Source organism: Syngnathus scovelli, chromosome 5, assembly GCF_024217435.2.
Source record: "Syngnathus scovelli strain Florida chromosome 5, RoL_Ssco_1.2, whole genome shotgun sequence".
Taxonomy (NCBI): Eukaryota; Metazoa; Chordata; class Actinopteri; order Syngnathiformes; family Syngnathidae; genus Syngnathus; species Syngnathus scovelli.
In genome coordinates this window covers 16,223,967-16,245,778 of record NC_090851.1, presented here as the reverse complement: position 1 = coordinate 16,245,778, position 21,812 = coordinate 16,223,967, and the positions used below count along the sequence as shown (strand labels likewise).

At 39.4% G+C, this 21,812-nt stretch overlaps 1 protein-coding gene and 1 long non-coding RNA gene across 5 annotated transcripts in view; one reads left to right on the top strand and one right to left on the bottom strand.

Moving 5' to 3' along the window:
* The window catches only part of fbxo8 (F-box protein 8), a 32,371-nt gene extending 18,602 nt beyond the window's left edge, over positions 1–13,769 (top strand). For all 3 annotated transcript variants that reach the window (XM_049721578.2, XM_049721576.2, XM_049721577.2), the window contains 2 exons: positions 8,859–9,055; positions 10,177–13,769. In XM_049721578.2, the coding sequence (XP_049577535.1) occupies positions 8,859–9,055; positions 10,177–10,364 (385 nt within the window). In that variant the 3' untranslated portion in view covers positions 10,365–13,769. The remainder of the gene's footprint in view (positions 1–8,858; positions 9,056–10,176) is intronic.
* A 589-nt stretch (positions 13,770–14,358) lies between these two features.
* On the bottom strand, positions 14,359–17,253 carry LOC137840320 (uncharacterized). 2 transcript variants are annotated; one of them, XR_011086885.1, is made up of 3 exons: positions 16,837–17,253; positions 16,646–16,735; positions 14,359–14,935 (listed from the first exon to the last, which is right to left on the bottom strand). It is a non-coding gene; the product is annotated as an uncharacterized lncRNA (long non-coding RNA). The 2 variants fall into 2 exon arrangements; XR_011086884.1 differs by having other exon boundaries at positions 14,359–14,876.
* Between the last annotated feature and the right edge of the window lie 4,559 nt (positions 17,254–21,812).

Genomic DNA, 21,812 nt, shown 5'->3' with positions numbered 1-21,812 from the left:
GCGGCCCCCAGACCCCGGCTACTTTTCAGTGTTTTTTTTTCATTTGCTGTTCTTATCCTTGACTAGTGCACCTGTGTCTCTGGTCGGAGCCCCCACTCCGTTTATGGTTTGCCCTGGGAGGATATTTTCAATCGAGTCCTTCAGTTTAGTTTGTGTACTGTTTTTATTTACAATGTTTATTGGTAGGCCTGTCACAATAAGACATTTTTCCGGACGTTATACTCACCCAGAAACTATCACGGTAACCAGTATTTCATTGTTGTTTCTAAATGCAACTGATAAACTGATATTTTTAGAGCAAAAACATTTAGAGTACATCCTTTTTAAGTGCAATTTATCTTTCAATTCTCAAGGATATGGGACATTCGCATTGAAGTATAAAACAACAAAATATCTTGAATAAATGAATAAACATTTAATTAAATAAAAAGGACTGTGGCTCTACTATCTTTTGAACAACATAATTCAACAAACAGAGAGGACAAACTGCAGCCGAATTGGCCAGCACAGGTTAATTAAAGGCCATAGCATAAAAATGTATTTGTAATCGTGTCTTAAATGCTTCTACTGAGGTAACAGCTCTGATATCTATCGGTAGAGAATTCCAAAGCTTTTGACCCCGAATTGAGAAAGCGCTTGACCTTGCGGACTTTTTTTGGGCCTTGAGGTCACTAAAAGACCCTCGTTTACCAGCGAGGCTCGGACAGTTTGTGTGACAGCCAACGCTAACACTTAGAAAATAATCTCAAAATTGAGACGACATCCAGGGCAGAGAGGCCGATTTTTCGTCATTTGAGTCCGACCAGGGAACCAGCGAGGCTCGGACAGTTTGTGTGACAGCTGACGCTTGGAAAATATTCTCAAAATTGAGATGACCTCTGTGATGGAGAGGCCGATTTTTTGTCATTTGTGTCCGACCAGTTTGGTGCGTCATTTCAGAAGTGGAGAATTGGTTTGTAAGTAAATGCTCTGGTTGATATCTCGAGAAGTTGGTAAGTATAGGCATTCGTAAGTAGAGGTACCACTATAATCATTAAGTTGTTGCGCTATGACTTTTTGAGAATTTTTGCAATGAACGGGAGATTTGAAACAGGCCTATAATTACTGAAACAGTCCGAGTTTGGTCGCTTAAATAATCATTGAATGATTGCGGTCTTAAAGGCTCTTGGCGCATTGTCAGAGGAGACAGACAAATTAATTATATTTAAGAAGGATGGTCCTACAATCTGAAACAGTTATTTAACGAGTTTGCCAGGAAGCAGGTCGAGTAAGCAAGTTGTCTGTTTTGCCGCGCTAACCAGTTCTGTGAGGCTTTCAAGGGACACCGTTTTAAAATCAGAGAGGGTTGCCACATGATTTTCACCCTTATTTATAATAATTTCGGTAATCGCAGGTCTTGTTCTGTGTTTTTTTAACTGTCACCATGATCTCATTCCTAATGGATTTAATCTTCCAAGCGGAAAAATTCCATGAAATCGTCGGCTGAGTGGGGGGAACTATCGCCGGTCGGCTGCTGTTGTGTTAGCTTTGCATCAATGTCAAATAGGTATCTAGGTTTATTTTTATTGAGACCGATAATTTGAGAGAAAAAAATAGCTTTTGCTAAAACGAGCGCATCTATGTATTTCAACGGGCTGTCACACCATGCCTGACGGAAAACCTCAAGTTTAGTTACACGTCATTTGCGCTCAAGCTTCCTGCATAATTGTTTAAGTGTACGAGTGAGCCTTCTAGGGCGAGTTTTACATAAAGGCGCTACTGAATCGAGGGCGTTTAACAAAGCAGCATTGAAATAATTTGTGAGATTATCAATTGAGCTAATATAAGAGGGAAAAGAGGCAGTTGCCAAAGGCAGTAACTCCGAGAGCGCAGTCGAGGTTGCGGAGTTAATATTACGGCTGCACCATCTTCGATTGCGTTCCTGACTTTGACAGAGCCAAAACTTCATATTTCACTTCGAAGTAGTGATCAGACATAACAATAGTGTACGGTAGTACCATTATATTTGAGGTTGCCAAGCCTCGGGATAATGCTAAATCTAAAATATTTAGTATACAGTATTTTTTGCACTATAAGGTGCACTGGATTATAAGGCGCACCTTCATTGAATTTTTTATTTTAGAAATTATTTCATTTAAAGGGCGCACCGGATTAAAAGGCGCATAGAATAGAAGCTACTGCATCAAACTGGGGTTGACTAGGGTTGCGTTCTGGATCCACTAGATGGAGCTGTGCTACAGGGAATGTCAACCCAGTCAATGAGGTAAAATCCAGCGCCCATTCCGTATGAAAGTAATACGGTTTGGCTTCTTACTTGGTCCTGCAACCCCACATTTTTGATGGTCATGAACTTTCTTTAGTTTAAAAGAAAAAAGCGAGTGCGCGCGTGTAATGCGTTGATTAGCTTGTTAGTTTTGATGCCGGACTTGTATATGCGCAGCCAAACTTGCTGCGGTGAGGGTGGGCGGTTCACTGTAATTGCCTCTCGACAGGCTTACCTGTATGTCAATCAAGCGATGGGATGGATTCTAGGCTATAGAAAAATGTTTTTTTTTTTTAAATGGCATGCGATCGACCAGTAGTAGCTTACTTCGGTGACACTCCTGACCACAGTTGCCATAATGCTGAAAGCGATAGGACCTTGTAATTTACTAGTCGTACTAAAACGTACTGAAACATTTTGGCAGAGCGCTGTGTACAACCAGTATGGATCAACAAATTCATCAATTGATCCATATATAAGGCGCTCTGCATTAGAAAGCGCAATTTGTTTTTTTCCTTATTGTGTGGAAAATACAGAACATTTATTGCCTGTGTGAAACCAATGTATCAATTATTATCTGAAATGTCACAGTGAGAGCGAGAGGTTCTGACGGTAAATTCATATGAATATTAAACCCGCCAATAATTATTATATAACCAGCACGGGTCACCAAGTCAGCCATAAATTCAGAAAAATTATCCAAAAAGCCAGAGTAAGCGCCGGGTGGGTGGTAGATAACTGCAAGATAAGACGACAGCAAGGCTGTGGATCGGATGACGAGAACTTCAAAGGTTTTCAATACATTATTTGAGTGAGGGCGAAGTCTGAGATCAGAATCAGAGATAAGGGTTACACCCCCACCCTTCTTACTAGGACGCGCAACATGAGAGCTCACAAAGTTTAGAGGTGAGGCCTCATTAAGCGGCAGCAATTCATTAGGTTTTCACAAGGCGTCGCTAAAAACAATCATGTTAAGATTATGGTCTCCAATGAGGTTCTTAACTAGTAGCGCTTTCTACAAACTGGATTCGGTTGAAGTTGGGAAATTGTGTAAAATGTAAATAAAACCAAAATACAACGATTTGAAAATCCTTCAACCCATATTCAATTGAATACACTACAAAGACAACATGTTTAATGTTCAAACTGGTAAGCTTAATTGTTTTTTGCCAAATAATAATTAACTTGGAATTTCATGGCTGCAACACGTCCAGTAGAAGTTGGGAAAGGTGTCAAAAAATACTGAGAAAACTGAGAAAAGCTCATCAAACACCTGTTTGGAACATCCCACATGTGATCAGGCTAATTGGGAACAGGTGGGTATCATGATTGGGTAAAAGGAGCCTCCCCAAACATCCTCAGTCATTCACAAGCAAGGATGGGGTGAGGTTCACCACTTTGTCCACAACTGCGTGAGAAAATAGTTGAACAGTTTAAGAACAACATTTCTCAAAGCAAAATTGCAAGGAATTTAGGGATTTCAAAAGGTTCAGACAATCTGGTGAAATCACTGCACGTAAGCGCCACGGCCGGAAACCAAGACTGAATGACCGTGACCTTCGATCCCTCAGGCGGCACTGCCTTAAAAACCGATGAGTGTGTAAAGGATATTACCAAATGGGCTCGGGAAAACTTCAGAAAACCACTGTCAGTAAATACAGTTTGTCACTACATCAGTAAGTGCGGGTTAAAACTCTACCATGCAAAGCAAAAGCCGTTTATGAACAACATCCAGAAACGCCGCCGGGTTCTCTGGGCCCGAGCTCGTGTAAAATGGACTGATGCACAATGGAAAAGTGTTTTGTGGTCTGATGAGTCCACTTTTCCAATTGTTTTTGGAAACACTGGATGTCGTGTCCTCCGGACCAAAGAGGAAGCGGACCATCAGGACTGTTAACAACGCAAAGTTCAAAATCCAGCATCTGTGATGGTATGGGGGTGCATTAATTCCCATGGCATGGGTGACTTACATTTCTGTGAAGGCAACATAAATGCTGAAAAGTACATACAGATTTTGGAGCAACATATGCTGCCATCCAAGCGACGTCTTTTTCATGGACGTCGCTGCTTATTTCAGCAAGATAATGCCAAGCTACATTCTGCATGTGTTACAACAGCGTGGCTTCGTTCAGCGTTCTCCCCTGGCCCACTTGCAGTCCAGACCTGTCTCTCATTGAAAATGTGTGGCGCATTATGAAGCGTAAAATACGACAGGGAAGACCCTGGACTGTTGAACAACTGAAGCGGTTCATCAAGCAAGAATGGGAAAGAATTCCACAGCTAAGAGAATTAGTCTCCTCTCTTCCAAAACGTTTATTGAGTGTTATTAAAAGGAAAGGTTAGTTCAGACGTTAGCTGGAGCAGGGTGGCTTGCTGCTCTAAGAGTGTGGTCAGGTCTTGCCGTATCAAGTCAATGGATGATTTGAGTTCATCGTAGCCCTCATTTTTGGGGGGCGGCATAGCGTAAAGTTTGGAAATGTAAACCCCTGTAAAAGTGATGTAACCAAGTGGTAAACATGCCCTTTCCCAACTTCTACTGCACGTGTTGCAGCCATGAAATTCTGAGTTAATTATTTGAAAAATGAAGTTTATGAGTTTGAGCATTAAATATGTAGTCTTTGTTGTGTATTCAATTGAATATAGGTTGAAAAGGATTTTCAAATCATTGTATTTTGTTTTTATTACATTTTACACAATTTCCCAACTTCAACCGAATCCGGTTTGTAATATTCATAAAACTGATTTTGAGTCTAATAGGTTGATCAGAGTTCGTACCCATCAATGAATTTTCAAACGAAATCCAAGTGAGATTGCGAGCCGCTTCAGGCTAATGCTAACCGGGCGAGAGGACTGGCCGGTGAACGACGGTAGCAACAAAGCCCTGCTGAATGAATTCTAAGCAGTGACGTGATCGAAACTGGCAATGATTAATTGTTTGCGGATTACACAAAACTAAAGATAGTACACTCCCAAAAGAAAAGTGAAATTGTAGGAAGCAAATGAGGGGAACTAGAAAAAAAAGAATGTCGAATGTGGGTCATCTCTCCGGTATTGCTGTGACGCCATCTACGTGACGTCTCGAACGAACAATACTTCACCACTGGAAGTAGAAAACAATTTCATTTTATTTTTTATAAACTATGGAAAACAACTGTTTGGGGTGGACGTTTTACATACATTAGACAAAACAAAAAATAATTGTGAAGTAGACAACACTGTTGGTTACTCCAGCTTCTTCCATGTGTTTTAGTGTGGACCAAATTTTTGGTGTACGTTACGGAAAATGTAGACATTGTGGTGCCGCACAGGCACAGAGACATGTAGACCTTGAGGATAGTTTTATCCACGAGCATATTATGCACCCACTAGTCCAGATCAATAATTATCAACTGTCATTAAAAAAATAAGCACGTTGTGCCTGACATTAACTGGTAAGCATATTTTGTAAGAATTTTACCGTATTGGCCCAAATATAAGACCGTGTTTTTTGCATTGAAATAAGACTGAAAAAGTGGGGGTTGTCTTACATTCGAGGTCTAGACATTAGACCCATTCTCAACGCTAGATGGCGCCAGATATCTTTAAAGTGAATGCTGAACTTAACTCCCCAGGCCAAAGCGAACCCCTGTCACAAAGAAGAAAAATAAAAAATAGCGGTAAGAAAGAAAAGAGAACATAAATAAGAGAAGAGATAACAGAAAATGGAGAAACAGTAGGTTTATTTACATTTCAAAAAACCAGAAGCCATTCATTTACAAATGTGATTGCACTTTAATTTACATATTTAAATGTTCAGATATTAAGATGTGATGGACAGTTTTTGCATGATTTGAATGAGGCAAAATAACATGCTTTGTCTCTCGAATATATTATAATCATTTGTTTCAGATGTACTGTAATTATTTTCTGTATAAAAAATTAAATTTGGTGTTCAAAAAGTATTTTTTCAAACTTGAGTTTTGAAAAAGAGGGGCTCGTCTTATAATCAGGGTCGTCTTATATTCGGGCTAATACGGTAATTAGTTTAAATTACTCTGTTAAATTATTTTAAAATATTTTAAATTATTCATATTTAATTGGTAACAATTGCAAATATGTTTCCAATAATAATGATATCACTTCTTAAACAATTCAACAGCAAGTATCATCTGATGCTAGTGTTTATATGATAATTATATTATAACAGTACAGTAACCCCTCGTTTATGGCAGATAATTGGTTCCAAAACCACCCCGCGATAAGTGAAATCCGCATTTTTTGTCAATAAATGTATATGAAACCATTTAAGCGCATACATTATTATTAGAACATTAAATAATAGTTTCAAACATGTAAATAATACATTAATAGTATAAATAACATACTGAAAATATTGTATAAATATTGAAAATATCAATATTATACGTGTGTGGGTGTGTGTAACATGTAGATGTGACGTTCTGTTGTTAACCTTGGTTAAACAGGGACCTCTAGTGGTCACAAGTTACCATAGCGCATTTTGTAGATGTATATGTAGCTAAAGTATACATACTGTAAATAGGATTTTAGGACTTTTTTATTATTGTGACAACTTTTTATAACAAGTCAACTGTAAATATGTTTTCAAACGTCTTTTATTATAACAACTTATTTTATATCAAAGTACAACACTGCAAATATGTTTTTAGAACTCTTATTATCGCAACTATTTTTTGGGGGGGCTGAAAAAAATCCACGCTGCAGTGCAGCCGCGATTACCGAACCGCGAAGTCGTGAGGGATCACTGTATAACAAACAATAATGACAATAATGACATTCCTTCGATAGATACGCACCCTGATCAACCAATTACACTTAAATTCGGTTTTATGAATATTAGATCACTTCGTACGAAAGCAGTTCTCGTTAATGACCTTATCACGGAACATAATCTAAACGTTTTTGGTCTTTGCGAGACCTGGTTAAAACCTAATGAACTGCTGCCACTTAACGAGGCCTCGCCTCCAAATTTTGTGAGCTCGCATGTGGCTCGTCCTCGAAAAAAGGGTGGGGGTGTCGCCCTCATCTCAAATTCTGAGCTTAGATTTAGGCCTCGCTCAATTCACGTATTTAAAACATTTGAAGTTCTCATTGTGCGATCCACTGCGTTACCGTCATTCTATCTTGTTGTTATTTACCGCCCACCCGGGGCTTACTCTGGCTTCCTGGATGAATTTTCAGAAGTTGTGGCTGATCTAGTGACAAATGCAGATAATATAGTTATCATGGGTGATTTCAACATCCATATGAATTCACCGTCGGAACCACTGACTTCGGCATTTCAAACTTTAATCGATACGTTTGGTTTTACGCAAGCTGTACAGGCAGCAACGCATAAGAATGGAAATACCTTAGATCTGGTATTATCCCGAGGACTAACAACCTCAAATATAACAGTACTGCCATACACTGCTGTTCTGTCTGATCATTTTTTAATAAAATTTGAAATTTTAGTTCCTTGTCAAAGACAAGAGAGCAATCAGAATTATAGCAGCCGTAATTTTAACTCCATGACTGCAACTGCGCTATCTGAGTTACTGTCGCCGGCAACCGCCATGTTTCCCGCGTACAGTGGCTCTATCGATAATCTTACAAATGAATTCAATGCGACATTATTAAAAGCCATCGACTCTGTGGCACCGCTACGTCTGAAAACTCGCCGTAGATGGCCAACTCCGTGGTTCACAGATGAAACACGTACGTTTAAACAATTATGTAGAAAGCATGAGCGCAGATGGCGTTTAACCAAACTTGAGGTTTTCCATCAGGCATGGAAGGACAGCCTCCTGAAATATAAAGATGCGCTTATTTTAGCAAAAACTCGTTATGTGATTTAGGGCTATACAAATAAACTTGACTTGACTTGACATTGAAAATATAGAATACATATAAATATTCCTGTAGAAGCACCAAACAATTCAGCAAGCTTTTGTTATACTTGTTTACTTGTTTGTCTGTTGTGAGCCATGTCTTGTCACCGTGGGATAGGGGGGAACGAAATTTCGGTTTCTTTGTGTGTCTTTGGCATGTGGAGAAATTGACAATAAAGCTGACTTTGACTTTGACTTTGAAACAACAATTTAAAAAAATGAAATAAGTTACCCCTCAGCAACAATTGCGAGTGTTTTCGATGCAGCGAATGTTGTGTTCACATCAGCGTTGTTTCAGGGATCATTCACGGTTGCAAATGTTCACAAAACATTGGCGAACGTTTTGCATTTTTCTTCATGCAAGGAAATTTATAACATGTTCATAGTTCCCTTGTGACAAGAAAGTACAGGCGAACCTTTGGCGAACATTTGCAACATTAAACAAAGCCTGACATGGATGCAAACTTCGCTGCATTCAGAAACACTCGCCCCTTAGTGAGAATTTTTTATTTGTTTTTTTTGCTCAAAAGTCAGGGCGTTTAAGTTTGCCATCGGCATTCATGAACAGGAGGCTTATGATGTTTTGTCAGCTGATGTCGGAATAAGGTAATGGCAACCAAATGCAGTTATCACAATTCCAATATTTACGTAGTACCCTTCCCCTAAAATAAAAACACTTGGATATTGTATCTTATGTGTATTTGCAGGCGTGATGTTTTGGACGAGCTAGTGACTCTTCACAACTTCAGTAACCAGTTCCTCCCCAATGCTCTGAGGGATTTCTTCAGACATATTCATGCACCAGAGGAGAGAGGAGAGTATCTGGAAACACTCATCACCAAATTTAGCCACAGGTTTTGTACCTGTAACCCTGGTCTTGTCCGGGAGCTGGGGCTCAGTCCTGGTTAGTTTACACACACCATTAAACAACTAAAATAAATGCTTCAGCTCAGTAATTGTGTTGTTTTAGGCATATTGGTATAAATAAATAACACAATTATGAAAAAATATGTGTTAAGAAATACACTTACTGTTGAAAGTTGTTGATTACTCATTAACCTTTTTGAGATATCCATTAAATAAGCCTCTGAACACAGAATGCATTCCACAACCACAAGCTAAATGTAAATTTGGCTGAGATTGTTGTCAACGTGCATGCGTGTGAATGTACAGATTAAATTGTGGCTGTGTTATGACTTTTAAGTTTCGGGAATGCTAAAATTAAATGTTAATACAAAAACAAATTTATTAGGCTATGTAAAATGGCTTTTTCTGGTTAGAGGCACAACATAGCCAAAAATTAACAGCATCAGTAACAAATCTTCAGTTTCAAAAATGTTAATGGCCCATAGCCACAAATTAACAGCATCAGCAACAAATCTCCAGTTTCAAAAATATCAATGGACTATGTATCTACCTAATGTGCTACTGCTACTCTCACGAGAGCATGCTGGAATTTACTTTAATACTGCCTGGGTTTCCTTGTGGGATTAGTGGGATTAGTGTAATGGTACTGGATCAAGGATTGATGGTTGGTCCTCACTGATCTCTCAATTTACTGCTGCCTATAGCCACAATTTACTTTGGGAACATTTTAAAATGTAAATGTAGAAGAGCAGAATTTCAGCATTCTGCAAGCAATACATTTCCGTATGTTTCTGTACTTCTTCCTATCTAAATAAAAGTGAATTTTTACATAGTTTAAACAACACATGTAATATACAAATATACAAGATTAATGTCATATAAAGCAAAGAGATGGAATTACAAAAATAATTCCAAAAGTATGTCTTTACATTTATTTTAAATCAAATTTGGGTTTGTTTTAATGTTCTTGAGTTTAACTTGAGTTGTGCAGTCAGTTATTTACTGGTGTGTTATAGCCTGCTAAATTGTCCAGCATCATGTACTATTACGAGCTTAACATTGAGAATGTAACATTTGATATTTATGGCCATGCCAACAATGTTCTATCTTTGGTTTCCTCTAGACAGATATTACAGTGTACTATTATGTTCTTTGCAGATGCTGTGTATGTGCTATGCTACAGTCTCATCCTGCTGTCCATTGATCTGACCAGTCCTCATGTCAAAAACAAAATGTCAAAGAGGGAGTTCATCAGGAACACTCGTAGAGCAGCCCATAATGTCTCGGATGACTTTGTGGGCCATCTTTATGACAATATATATTTAATTGGCCATGTGGCTGCATAGCTCACTTCACCAGCTATTTATTAGCAATTCTCACAATGCACTGAAGAATAGGAATCTGTGTTTTGGTTCCTATATAATATCTCTGGAATGTTTGGAATATTTATACAGAATTTTCAAACAAATCAAATTTACCACTGTACTGTGGGAGAGATGCTGCCACCAAAATTAACTGAATGCTCTGACATTTTTGTAATAGAGCAGGATGATTTTAATTAAAACCATGAAGATAAGTTTCTACATTGCACTGATGAAGTATTATGACTAAGTGGTGGAAGGATGAACTAGAAAGCTGCCCTCAGATTGTTACTGACTGCTTCATAATCACCGGTTGGACAATTATATTTAACCCAAAAATATGAGCCACTAGATTTTGCGTGCGTGTGCGGGTCTATGCGTATTTGCGTGCGTGCGTCCCTACGCGCGCGCGTCAGACACACGCACACATAACACACTTGAGTTGTTTACAGTAAAGCTGACATTTTATACAGTACACCATGGTGTCCAGGCTGTACCCCACCTCTCATTTAAGGTGAGCTGGTAAAGGCTCCAGCTCACTCGCGACTCTCATGATTACAAGAGGTTTATAAAATAAATGGATGGATTTTCTGCAGTTGTTATCAGTGCAATGGCTCAATTAGAAGCTTTGTGCTACCTGTAAATTAGTGCATAATCCTTTTTCAATCTTAACATATTTGAAAATATGGCTGCTGAACTGCAGTCATAGTGTAGTTCAGTTCCATGCCATAAGTATCTCAAAAATGTTACTTTCAATTACAGATAAAATAACTGTAACCAACGTCACAGAGAACGTTAGAATGTCTTTGTAGTAATGTTGGTATGTACTTTTTTATTGTTTAAAGCTAGAAGAAAATTACCCCTGGAGCAAAATTGCAGTAAAAACAGGATCAGTTGTAAGTTAAGATACTTTTTTTAAGTACAGTGGAGCCTCGGTTTTTGAACACAATCCGTTCCAGAAGGCTATTCGAGAAGTGAATCGTTCAAATTCCGAATCATATTTTCCCATTAAGATAATGAAAATAATTAATCCGTTCCAATCCCCAAAAACACCCCACCTTTTTTAAGCATTTTTTCATTTGCGAATTTTTGTCCAATCGCGTCGCCGACCGCGCAACTGCTCCGCGCTGGTCGCATTATTGTGACAGAGCCGTCGCTGAAATTTAGAAAATATTTTTAAAGTCCTGATGTACTTTCCAAAATTTAAGCGGACATCAGTGCGCAGGGAGCTTAATTTTGTCTGATCGCGCAACTGCACCGCACCGCCGAACGCACAACCGTTGCGCGCCGACGACCGCGCAACTGCACCGCGCTGGTCGCATTATTGTGACAGAGGAGTCGCTAAAATTTAGAAAATATTTTTAAAGTCCTAATGTACTTTCCAAAATTTAAGTGGACCTCAGTGCGCAGGGAGCTTAATTTGGTCTGATGGCGCAACCGCAGTGCGCCGGGTGCTCAGTGTCGCATTGCTTTAGGAGCGTCTTTGTGTTTTAGGATGGCTTTACTGCTCCCACTTGCTTCCTTTGGAGGCATGATTAGAGTTGATGCAATCCTCAGAGTAACGAGAACGTAATAATGAACGGAGCCAGTTGGCATGCGGGTCCTCTCTGCTCATCTCGCAAGGTTCGACAACTGAATTTCGTCCGACATCCGAAGCAAAAATATCTCGAATTTTTTATTCAAATACCGATTTGTTCGAGAACCGGGACATTCGAAAACCGAGGCTCCACTGTATATACTTTGTTAGATGCTAAAACAAAACTTCACAAATCAAAACTGAGGACCATACTTAAGAAATGTCCATACTCGCGTATGGATTAGAATTTTTAATTAATGAATTTGTCAATAATAAGATTATTATACCTTCTACTAATTTAAAACTATTAGCAATAGATATTTCATTGATCATCAATAATGTTAGCTTGACAATAGATCTTACACTATGTTGTTGAGAAGTACTGTATTTTTCGCACCATAAAGCGCACAGGATTATAAGGCGCACCCTCATTGAATTTTTTATTTAAGAAATCATTTCATATATAGGGCGCACCGGATTAAAAGGCGCATAAAATAGAAGCTATACTGCAACAAACTGAGGTTGACTAGGGTTGCGGTATGCATCCACTAGCCAATAACCAATGAGCCCAATGAACAATCGCGTTTCTCAAACTATCGCCTGTAAAATGATCGGAACTGACTAAAGTTCGATCTAACACATTGGTACTGCTTACTTATGTTTCCCTTCCATATCGATCCGGAAATTTACTCGAAACATTAACGAAGCAGCCTATTTTGAAACGAAATAGCCGCGTGCGTATAGCAGCTATCTTTATAGCATTAGCCGCCAGCAAACTCCCATGAGTCTCAGCTCGCAGACTCCCATGAGCCTCAGCAAAGTATCGTGGCAGCCCCCTGTAAACCAGTGTTTCCCAACCAGTGTGCCGCGGCACACCGGTGTCACGTGAGAGATGTTCCGTGGGAAATTGTCCAACATTAAATACCGAGTGAATTGTAAACAGGATTACCAAACCACAGGTCAGTTTCCGCAAGGCTAATCGTGCATGCTTGGCAAATCGGAGAATTTTGAGATTTCATGTTGTGGCATCGGCACATACTCAATTTATGTGTGTGTTGCTGTTAGTGTTGGCTCGTGAGTGAACGATTCGTTCAAAAAAGGTTGGGAAACACTGCTGTAAACAATCACGTTTCTCAAACTCTCTCCCATAAAAGTGATCGGAACCGACTAAAGACTGATTAACACATTGGTGCTGCTTATTTATGATTCCGTTGGATATTGATCCGTAAACGTATTCGAAAACATTAACGGAACAGCCTATTTTGAAATGAAATAGCCTCACGGGAACAACAGCTATTCAGTGATGCCCCCTGACCACCGTTGCCGTAATGCTGGGAAGCGATGCGACCTTGTAATTTACTAGTCGTACTAAAACGTACTGAAACATTTTGGCAAAGCGCTGTGTACAACCAGTATGGATCAACAAATTCATCAATTGATCCATATATCAGGCGCTCTGCATTATAAGGCGCACTGTGGTTTTTTGAGTAAATTTTAAGTTTTTAAGTGCGCCTAATGGTGCGGAAAATATAGTAATTATTTAACATTTACATTAAAGGTCAATAGCCATGTAGCCCCCCCCCCCTTTGTTTGTTCCCTCTTCAAGTCATTGAAGTCAATACCATCTTGGTTTCATTGAAAAGCAAGGCTTACTTGCAATTACATTCATTTTGTTGACGATCCAATAAAGACAAACTCTTAATGAAGTATAGCTTTTTGAAATTATGAAAGACATTTATGTGGTGTTTTTTTGTTTAGAATGCTTTGTATCACACAAATATGTAACTAGTTATTAAATCTTGCATTTGCTAACATGTTTGTAGTTTCTGTACTTTTATACCTTAGCTAAGATATGTAGCATATGAAAAATTTGTTTAGAATGTAGAATTTTGTAGAATGTTTTCAAACTTGAATGTCTAGTAGATGATATATTTGATGTAGCTGATGTAGATATAAATGAAACAAACATGCAGGGGTGGTCCTTAATCCTTGCACCTTAGTTCTGCTGTAAATAATTTCTCAGTAAGGCTGTTCAACCTTGTGTACCCCATTTGGAGGCCTGTATTACAAACGTGTGTGTGCATTGTATGTGTTCGTGTGTTCTAGATCAAGCAGCCCGAAACTAAATCCTGTCCAGACACAATATGACCTCTGACACTCAACCTCTGCGTGTGTGTGTGTGTGTGTGTGTGTGTGTGTGTGTGTGTGTGTGTGTGCGTGCGTGCGTGCGTGCGTGCGTGCGTGCGTGCGTGCGTGCGTGCGTGTGTGTGTGTGTGAGTGTGTGTGTGTGTGTGTGTGCATGAGCGTGTGAGAGTGAGAGCATCAGGGCAATATGTGATTTTATGCACAGCAAATGAGAGGAGAGTCGAGGGCAAGGCTACGTGACCTAACATCAAACAGACACACCTTTCCCTTCAGTTTATTTTGTTCATTTTAAAAATTAAGCTTGGTATCTTTATCTTTTCTCATTGACTATGCTTTGATCATCTTCACAATGGGATGCTCGTGATTTAAAAAATTAAAATGTTGATATGATATACAGTAAAACATAATCTGGGCTGACGATAATTTTAGTAAATTTGAATACTGTTTGTCTCAGTATACACAGTCAGCAAAATGGCATAGGGTGTCAAATATTAGTACTCATACCAGAAAAAAAGAAGGTAAAATTACTCAGTTATGACTATTAATGTCACCTCCTGGTGCGTTCTGAATTCATGGGTTTTGTGCTATATCTCGGAAGTCACATGAGCAATTAGCACTGTTTGTGCTTTTTCTTCTGATGATAATGATGTTGATCCAATTATACCGATACTGATGATGATGACGACGAAGGGCCTGATGTTTATTTTGGCCAACCCACAGCGGTGAACCCAGGTCGTCGTCTGGTGGCGTCTCCGTCTGGAGAGGCACACTTAAGCCTGAAAGAGATGATGGATGGCCTCCTGAGCTCAAAGTCTCTGCACTTCATCAGGATGGGCTGACACAAAGGCAAAAACACACATGTATACACGCACGAACACACAATTAATGCTAACACAAACACACACACCCACATCCACCATTGAGGCTGGTTTATATACTAAGTCCAGCCTTTAAATACCGTAATTTTTGGACTATAAGTCGCAGGTTTTTTTTTTCATAGTTTTGGGGGGGGGGGCGACTTATACTGAGGAGCGACTTACATGTGAATTTTTTCACAAATTTTCAAAATTCCCCCCCAAAAAAAAGTTAAACTGCAATAAACGAACCGCGATGTAGCAAGCGATTACTGTAATTTGAATTTCAAGTGACATCAGTGGCGCAGCGGTCGTTTACATAAAGGACAAAGATTCGATCACGGGATGACGAAGGGCCCCACATACTACCGGCATCATTAGCGGCTCCGTTTGTAAGTGACACGGAAAACGAAGAGTTGGAAGGATTTAATGATTTCGAGTGACACAGAAGGTCTGAAAAACTATTATGGCTTTTACGCACGCCCGGTTCTACTCTACGGAGCTCTCTTTCACCTCCGTGGAGAGACGTTGGGGGCCGGCGCTTGGCCGGGTGGCTGTCCGGGGACGGTGGATGGGGCTCCGACATGGCTTTTACGCACGCCCGGTCCTATTCTATGGAGCTCTCTTCCACCTCCGTGGCTGGAAGTGCCACCTCCGGAGATGGAAGTCCACGCTGCCACACACCTGGAAGTCAACGCCGGTGGTTGGGGCCGTGTGGTGGTGAACTATTTATGTAAAAGTTATTTGATATATTTTATTTCGTATAGCAACTTGTATATGTTTTTATCGTTACAGTGCAGTACTTGTTGGCTCGTTGAACTCTTGTTTTGTTAAATAAAGAGACATTTACCAAACCCACGTCTTTCCTTGTAAATTGACCCAACTTGCTGGGTTTTTTTTTTTTTGCACAAAACAAACAATTTTGAACAAAATAATCCAGCAAATTGGGTTAGTCTTTTGCAAATCAACCCCAAATTTAGTAAAATACCAAACCCGACTCAGTGCAATAGTTAAACCAGCAGTTTTAAGAGGCTGCGGTTCTTTTTTTCTATTATAAACAAACCTGCAGAAAATATTCTGTTATTACACCTTTCATTGTATTATCGCTCATTGTTTCTGATATCTTCAAAAGAAATCACAATATTTGGCACACGTGCATTTAATGGATAATGCCATTCCTTTTTCTAGCAAATGCATTCAAGACATCAAAACTGACGTGTCAAATGCCCCTTGAGAGTTTACTGCCTGATTGGCATCTGTAAAGCAGGCTGTATTAAGTAAAAAAACTGTTGCCATGAGCAATCATGACAGCTTTTGAAGTGTCTCAACTCACGACTTCTATGATGGAAAAGAATGGTCTGGAGTGGATCTCCCAGAAAAGTGTGTCTCTAGTGGAAACAAGGGCTTTTTCATCTTATCCTGCTTTGTGCTCCCTCTAGCCCAGAGCTCCTGCAGTAAGTGCAGCTCTAGTAGTCTCAACTATATTTTTGGAGGTTCTGTGCATTTAAATTCTTCATAATCTATGAAATGTTAAAATTGTATTTAATTTTTAGCTTTTTGGATATGTTTAACCTCTATTTAAATCATTTGTCACTTGTATATTATCAAACGTATACATCGTTTAATTTTTTTCCTTGTCTGTCTCGTCGCCTGTAACATATTTTTCCATTCCCATAATGCTCAGTTCTCACCTCATTCAATTTCCTCCTTCTTTCCTGTCTGTGATGAAAACACAAGCTCTCCACTCTTGGCTGTCTGAAGCTGCTCTCACTGCAGTAAATCTACTCGTGGATGAACACAGGGCAGACAGAGAAAAAAAAGTAATCTAACAACGTTGTGTCTTTGCACTTCTTTTAAACTAATAAATCATGAATGACAACACCTGCACTTATGTAGTGTGGCTCTGCCATCTGCCGCTGTGTGTTGCACAACATCTGACATGGGTTGAGACATAGAAGCCAGAGCACAAAGCTCTGCGTAACTGATTATACAGAGAACTCCCCACCTCATAGCAGTTCTTTTTTCTTTGGAACCCGATGTAACAAATGAAAGGGAAATTGGTCCTTTATGTAGGTGTGTCATCAACTAGAGCCTGTGTATAAGTTGTCACCTGATTTCCCGCCATTTATTGGCCAGACATGAGGGGGAGAAAAATGCAAACTACACTCATTTCCTGGTCTACACAACTTATTTTGTGATTCAAAGTGAAGTGTGGTTGAGTCTGCTGCTCATGTGTGAATAAGAAAACTCTCTACTGGGCTTGTGTTATCTTTTTTTTTTCCCCGCGTGCGAATGAATAACGAGCATTTTTGATATCCCAGCATTGATGTGGATTTTTGCCTCTTTTTCTCCTCTATACAAACCCAAACTCTTCAGGCATCTTGGGCACCCTATTCAGTGCCCAAGATGCCTGAAGAGGGTGCCAAAATCCTGGTTAATGAAAAAGAAGTAATTGTCAGACTTTGCTCAATCCCATTTCTCCCCTTTCTTCTCTTCCTTTAGCCCCTTGTTTGGTGGGCAAAGATGAAGGGTTAAACATTTTTTACCCCATTTGTTCTATGAACCCTTGGCTCTTGCTAACTGGTATATTGTCATTATGACAACTATTTACACTTCCAAGATGCTGTCTTGTGGCAAATTAATCTCACTCTTATTCATCACTTTTGAATTTCAATTTGTTGGGAAATTAACAGTTAAATGCCGTATCTAAAGGTGAGTATTTTGAAATTGTTTATTATAAACATATCCTACCAGCTAATAAGGTGCATACATTGGTACATGATTTAATTTTATCTACTCCAGAAAAACATTTTTTTTTTTTTAAATAGAAGCAACACATTTTGACAAACTGACATTTATTGCCTAATGTTAGCCAATAAATAAGACCAACAATAACCACCGTATAGCACATAACTATTTGGAAACAGAATATATCTCTAATAGACAAGGACATGATTTTTTTTTTTTTTTTTTATAATAAACAAGAAATCTCTGAAACATTCATATGAATACACTTTGTCTACCATTTGTCCTTTAATAACTGTGAAGCTGTAAAGCAAGACACAAGGGATGGAACGAACCGCATCCTCTGCACTGTGAGGCAGATGTGCTAACAAGACGACCACTGTGTGACCCAAATTTCAGGTTCAGAGTTTGGCTTTAGCCACTGGTGTTTCTCCAGCAGGTAAACAAGCTTGAGCATGTGAGTCTTACCTGCTGGTTGAATCGAAGCACCTCGAGATGAAGCCAAACCGTGGCAGTTTTTTTTTACTTTCTGCATCTGGATTTCCTGTCTCTGCGCGCGTGGATACACACACACACACACACACACACACACACACACACACACACACACACACACACACACACACACACACACACGTATGCAAGTGCAGTGAACGGGACATCGAATAGCACTGGCTGAACCCCTGGAGCCGGTGCAGGTACGAGTATTGCCTTGCTCAAGAGCACCTGAGCCATGACGCAAACAAGCATCTCTCTGAATGAGACTTGAGCCCTTAGCCACTGTGTCTCGCTCTTCATAATTTTAGGGTAGTTTGGAGAGCCTCAACCCCTACATTGCTACTACGTTTTTTTTTATTTGTCCGGTGACTTGCAAATAAAATGGGGAATGAACACCACAGCAAGCATCTAACTGCAAAATATATAAAATGGGAGAACAATAACTTTAACCCCTTCTTCTTGTGCAGACTATAATCACACACACACACGCAGAGACACACTCTCGCACGCGCTTACACTCGTTCACACGAACGGGTGCATTTGCACACTCTTCCACGCGCATGTCTACCTACTACATTGATGATGTTACTATATCTATTAACGTAATTAATGGATGTAGTATCATCAATGTATTAGGTAGACAAACGCTGAATAATAATCGTGCGGTCACCTTCTTATAATAAACCAAAATACATCAATGATTATTTTGCCTCTCGCACATGTTACGCAGCGAAGAATTCATCATTGCCATCCTTCATATCTGACACTTTTAAAAATGCACAGCAGGTCTGAGGTTTTCTTTTTAGTTAACAGATGTTAAGGGTCAATAGTTTTAGAGGTAAATGTAAAAAAAAACGTTAAAGATTAAAATAATAAATTAAATCAAATGAACAATTTTATGAAAGTTGAATGATTTTTTTACTAGATGTATTAAGTTTGTTTTATTATTGTTATTGTTGTATTAATAAGAAGGGTGATATTGGTGTTTATGACTGCAGTAAACAGGCCAGGTTGCATCATGTCCGATTTTTAATCCAAATGAAATCATTCTCCATTTTATCTTTTTTATTTCAACTTCATACGCAACAAATGACTTCATAAACACAAAATAATAATCCATAGTATTTTTGTTGTTTGTGATCACTGTGAGTGGGCGGCGCAGACGCGTGGTAGTGTGTCGAGTTAGTAAGAAGTAGACAGCTCTCACCAGTAGTCCGTGGTATTTTTGGGTTTTTTTTTTTTTGCCTTTCCCTGTGCAGCGTCACTTGCAGCGTCTCTGGTTTTAGCGTCGCCTTAGACCTTGGTGTGTGGACATTTGAATGAGGAAGTGTCTGTGTCACTGATTATCTTGCAAACGGACACTTGTGTGCGCATGAACTGGGAAGGGACGGAGGAGACACGCTCGCAACCGATCATGAGCGATGGCTCATGTGCGCGTTCCCGTGAGTACGAGTTTCATTTCTGTGGCTCGCTCTGGGGCGCGTAGGTCCCCGCGACAGTGCCAGCGGGCCACTTATTATTGATTTTATGACACAGTGCTTCGGGCCAGTTTAAATTTAGACGCGGGCCGCATTTGGCCCACGGGCCTGACTTTGTATATGGGTGGTTTAAGGTGAAAATAGTTTATTTTATTATAATTTTTTAAGAACATACAGGTGTGATTTATGGAAAGTGCAGTGGATGACATATGGTAGGCCTGCAGCCAAAATAAGCTACTGCATATTGTTTGAAATATGCGCAATCACATGGCTGGAGTAAAAAAAACTGAGCAACCGCGCGATCTGCAACGTTCGATTCAAATGAAAAATAAAATACAATAATGTACGGCTTCATGGCTGTAGTATGCAGCCTATGTAATTGCACAAAATAGCTTACAGTGGCCTAATTACGATTTATTCACAAGTGGTAGCCTATGAAAAATATTCAACTGAAACAAATAATTGGCGCATACTAAATCCTTTGAAATAATCAGAATCAGCTTTGAATTCACAATCAGTTAAGAGAGTGATTAGTATTAGTATATGTTTATGCTGCTGTTTTGTTGCACTTTAAATTGGTCCAAAGACAGCATTTCGTGAACATATTTGTAGGCCTAATAATTATTTAATGTGGGAGGCCCACTTTCCGGGTAAGTTGACAAGGTAGACAAAATTGTTAATCGGAGCGATTATAGTTATTAGGCCACTTTTAGTTGGTATTCATCACGCACACCCGCTCTCATTCCTGATCCTCTTTCCCTTATCTCCTTAAGTTAGCGAATAACGACAAATTAAAAGCTGTGACAACAAATGTTTACATGAGAACGCCGAGAAGAGCAAAATGAAAATGTGACAGCCACGTATTTTTTCTCTCCTGCGACTTTGCATGCGAAGCATGTGCAAAGGTAACAAATGAAAACATTCAGTTAATGCGCCAATTTATGTATGTATGTATGTATGTATGTATGTATGTATGTATGTATGTATGTATGTATGTATGTACGTACGTACGTATGTATGTAGTATGTATGTAGTATGTATGTATGTACGTATGTATGTACGTATGTATGTACGTATGTATGTATGTATGTATGTACGTATGTATGTACGTACGTACGTACATACGTACGTACGTATGTGTATGCACGCAGTTAGTTAGTTAGTTAGTTAGTTAGTTAGTTAGTTAGTTAGTTAGTTAGTTAGTTAGTTAGTTAGTTAGTTAGTTAGTTAGTTTGTTAGTTTGTTAGTTAGTTGGTTGATCGCTGTACTATTGCTTAAAATCGCTCGCTATTTGTCTCTCAAACCTACCTCCAGTCCAGTCCTGAGGTGCCGAGACATCCTTGCAGAGTGCTGGGAGGTTCTACAGAGATATCTGGATTATGATTGACAAAGGTGCAAAAACACGCTCAGCCGTTTAAACAACCAACAACAGCAAGTGCGCCGCCGAAGACAGTTTCCTTGCAGATAAATGAGGTGAGTGCACAGAGGTTATATCCCACATGCAGTCACCGTTACACTGTATATTCTCTTCCTGCTAAAGTGCAGTTACCCACCACTCCCCACCCCTCCCAAGAAAGTTACATGTTTTTTCTACTATGAACGCATAAATCACATAAATTGTGCCCCATGTCCAAGAATAACATTATTTTGTAGCTCTAGGCGGCACAAATAAATAGATTTGTCAATGGAGGTTATTTTCAAAATTGCCGGAGTGCCTACATCACCGTTTATTTATCTTATTTAGTCCCGTATATATTTTGGGTTAGATCGGGGTTGATACGACAAATTGTGTCGTCAATTTCTGGTGTGGAGTTTTGTAACATATCCATGATTACTTCAACAACATTACTGCAACTTTATTATTATTATTAAGTATTTTACGAGATGGATAGTCTTTGTCCCCTCTCCATAACCTTTGTAATTATCTTACGAAAATATTACAATATATCTCCCGAGCATCATGTTTACCTTATCTGACGTGTTGGAAATGTTTCCCCCCCCCCTTTCTAGTTTGTACTTATGTTGCCTGTGCCAACTAGTTCTCTTCTACTGTACTTTAAGTCTCTTTCCACGTGTGGTTACATCGTCAGTTTTGCGCGTGTGTGTTTGTGTGCGTGCGTGCGTGTGTGTGCGCCTG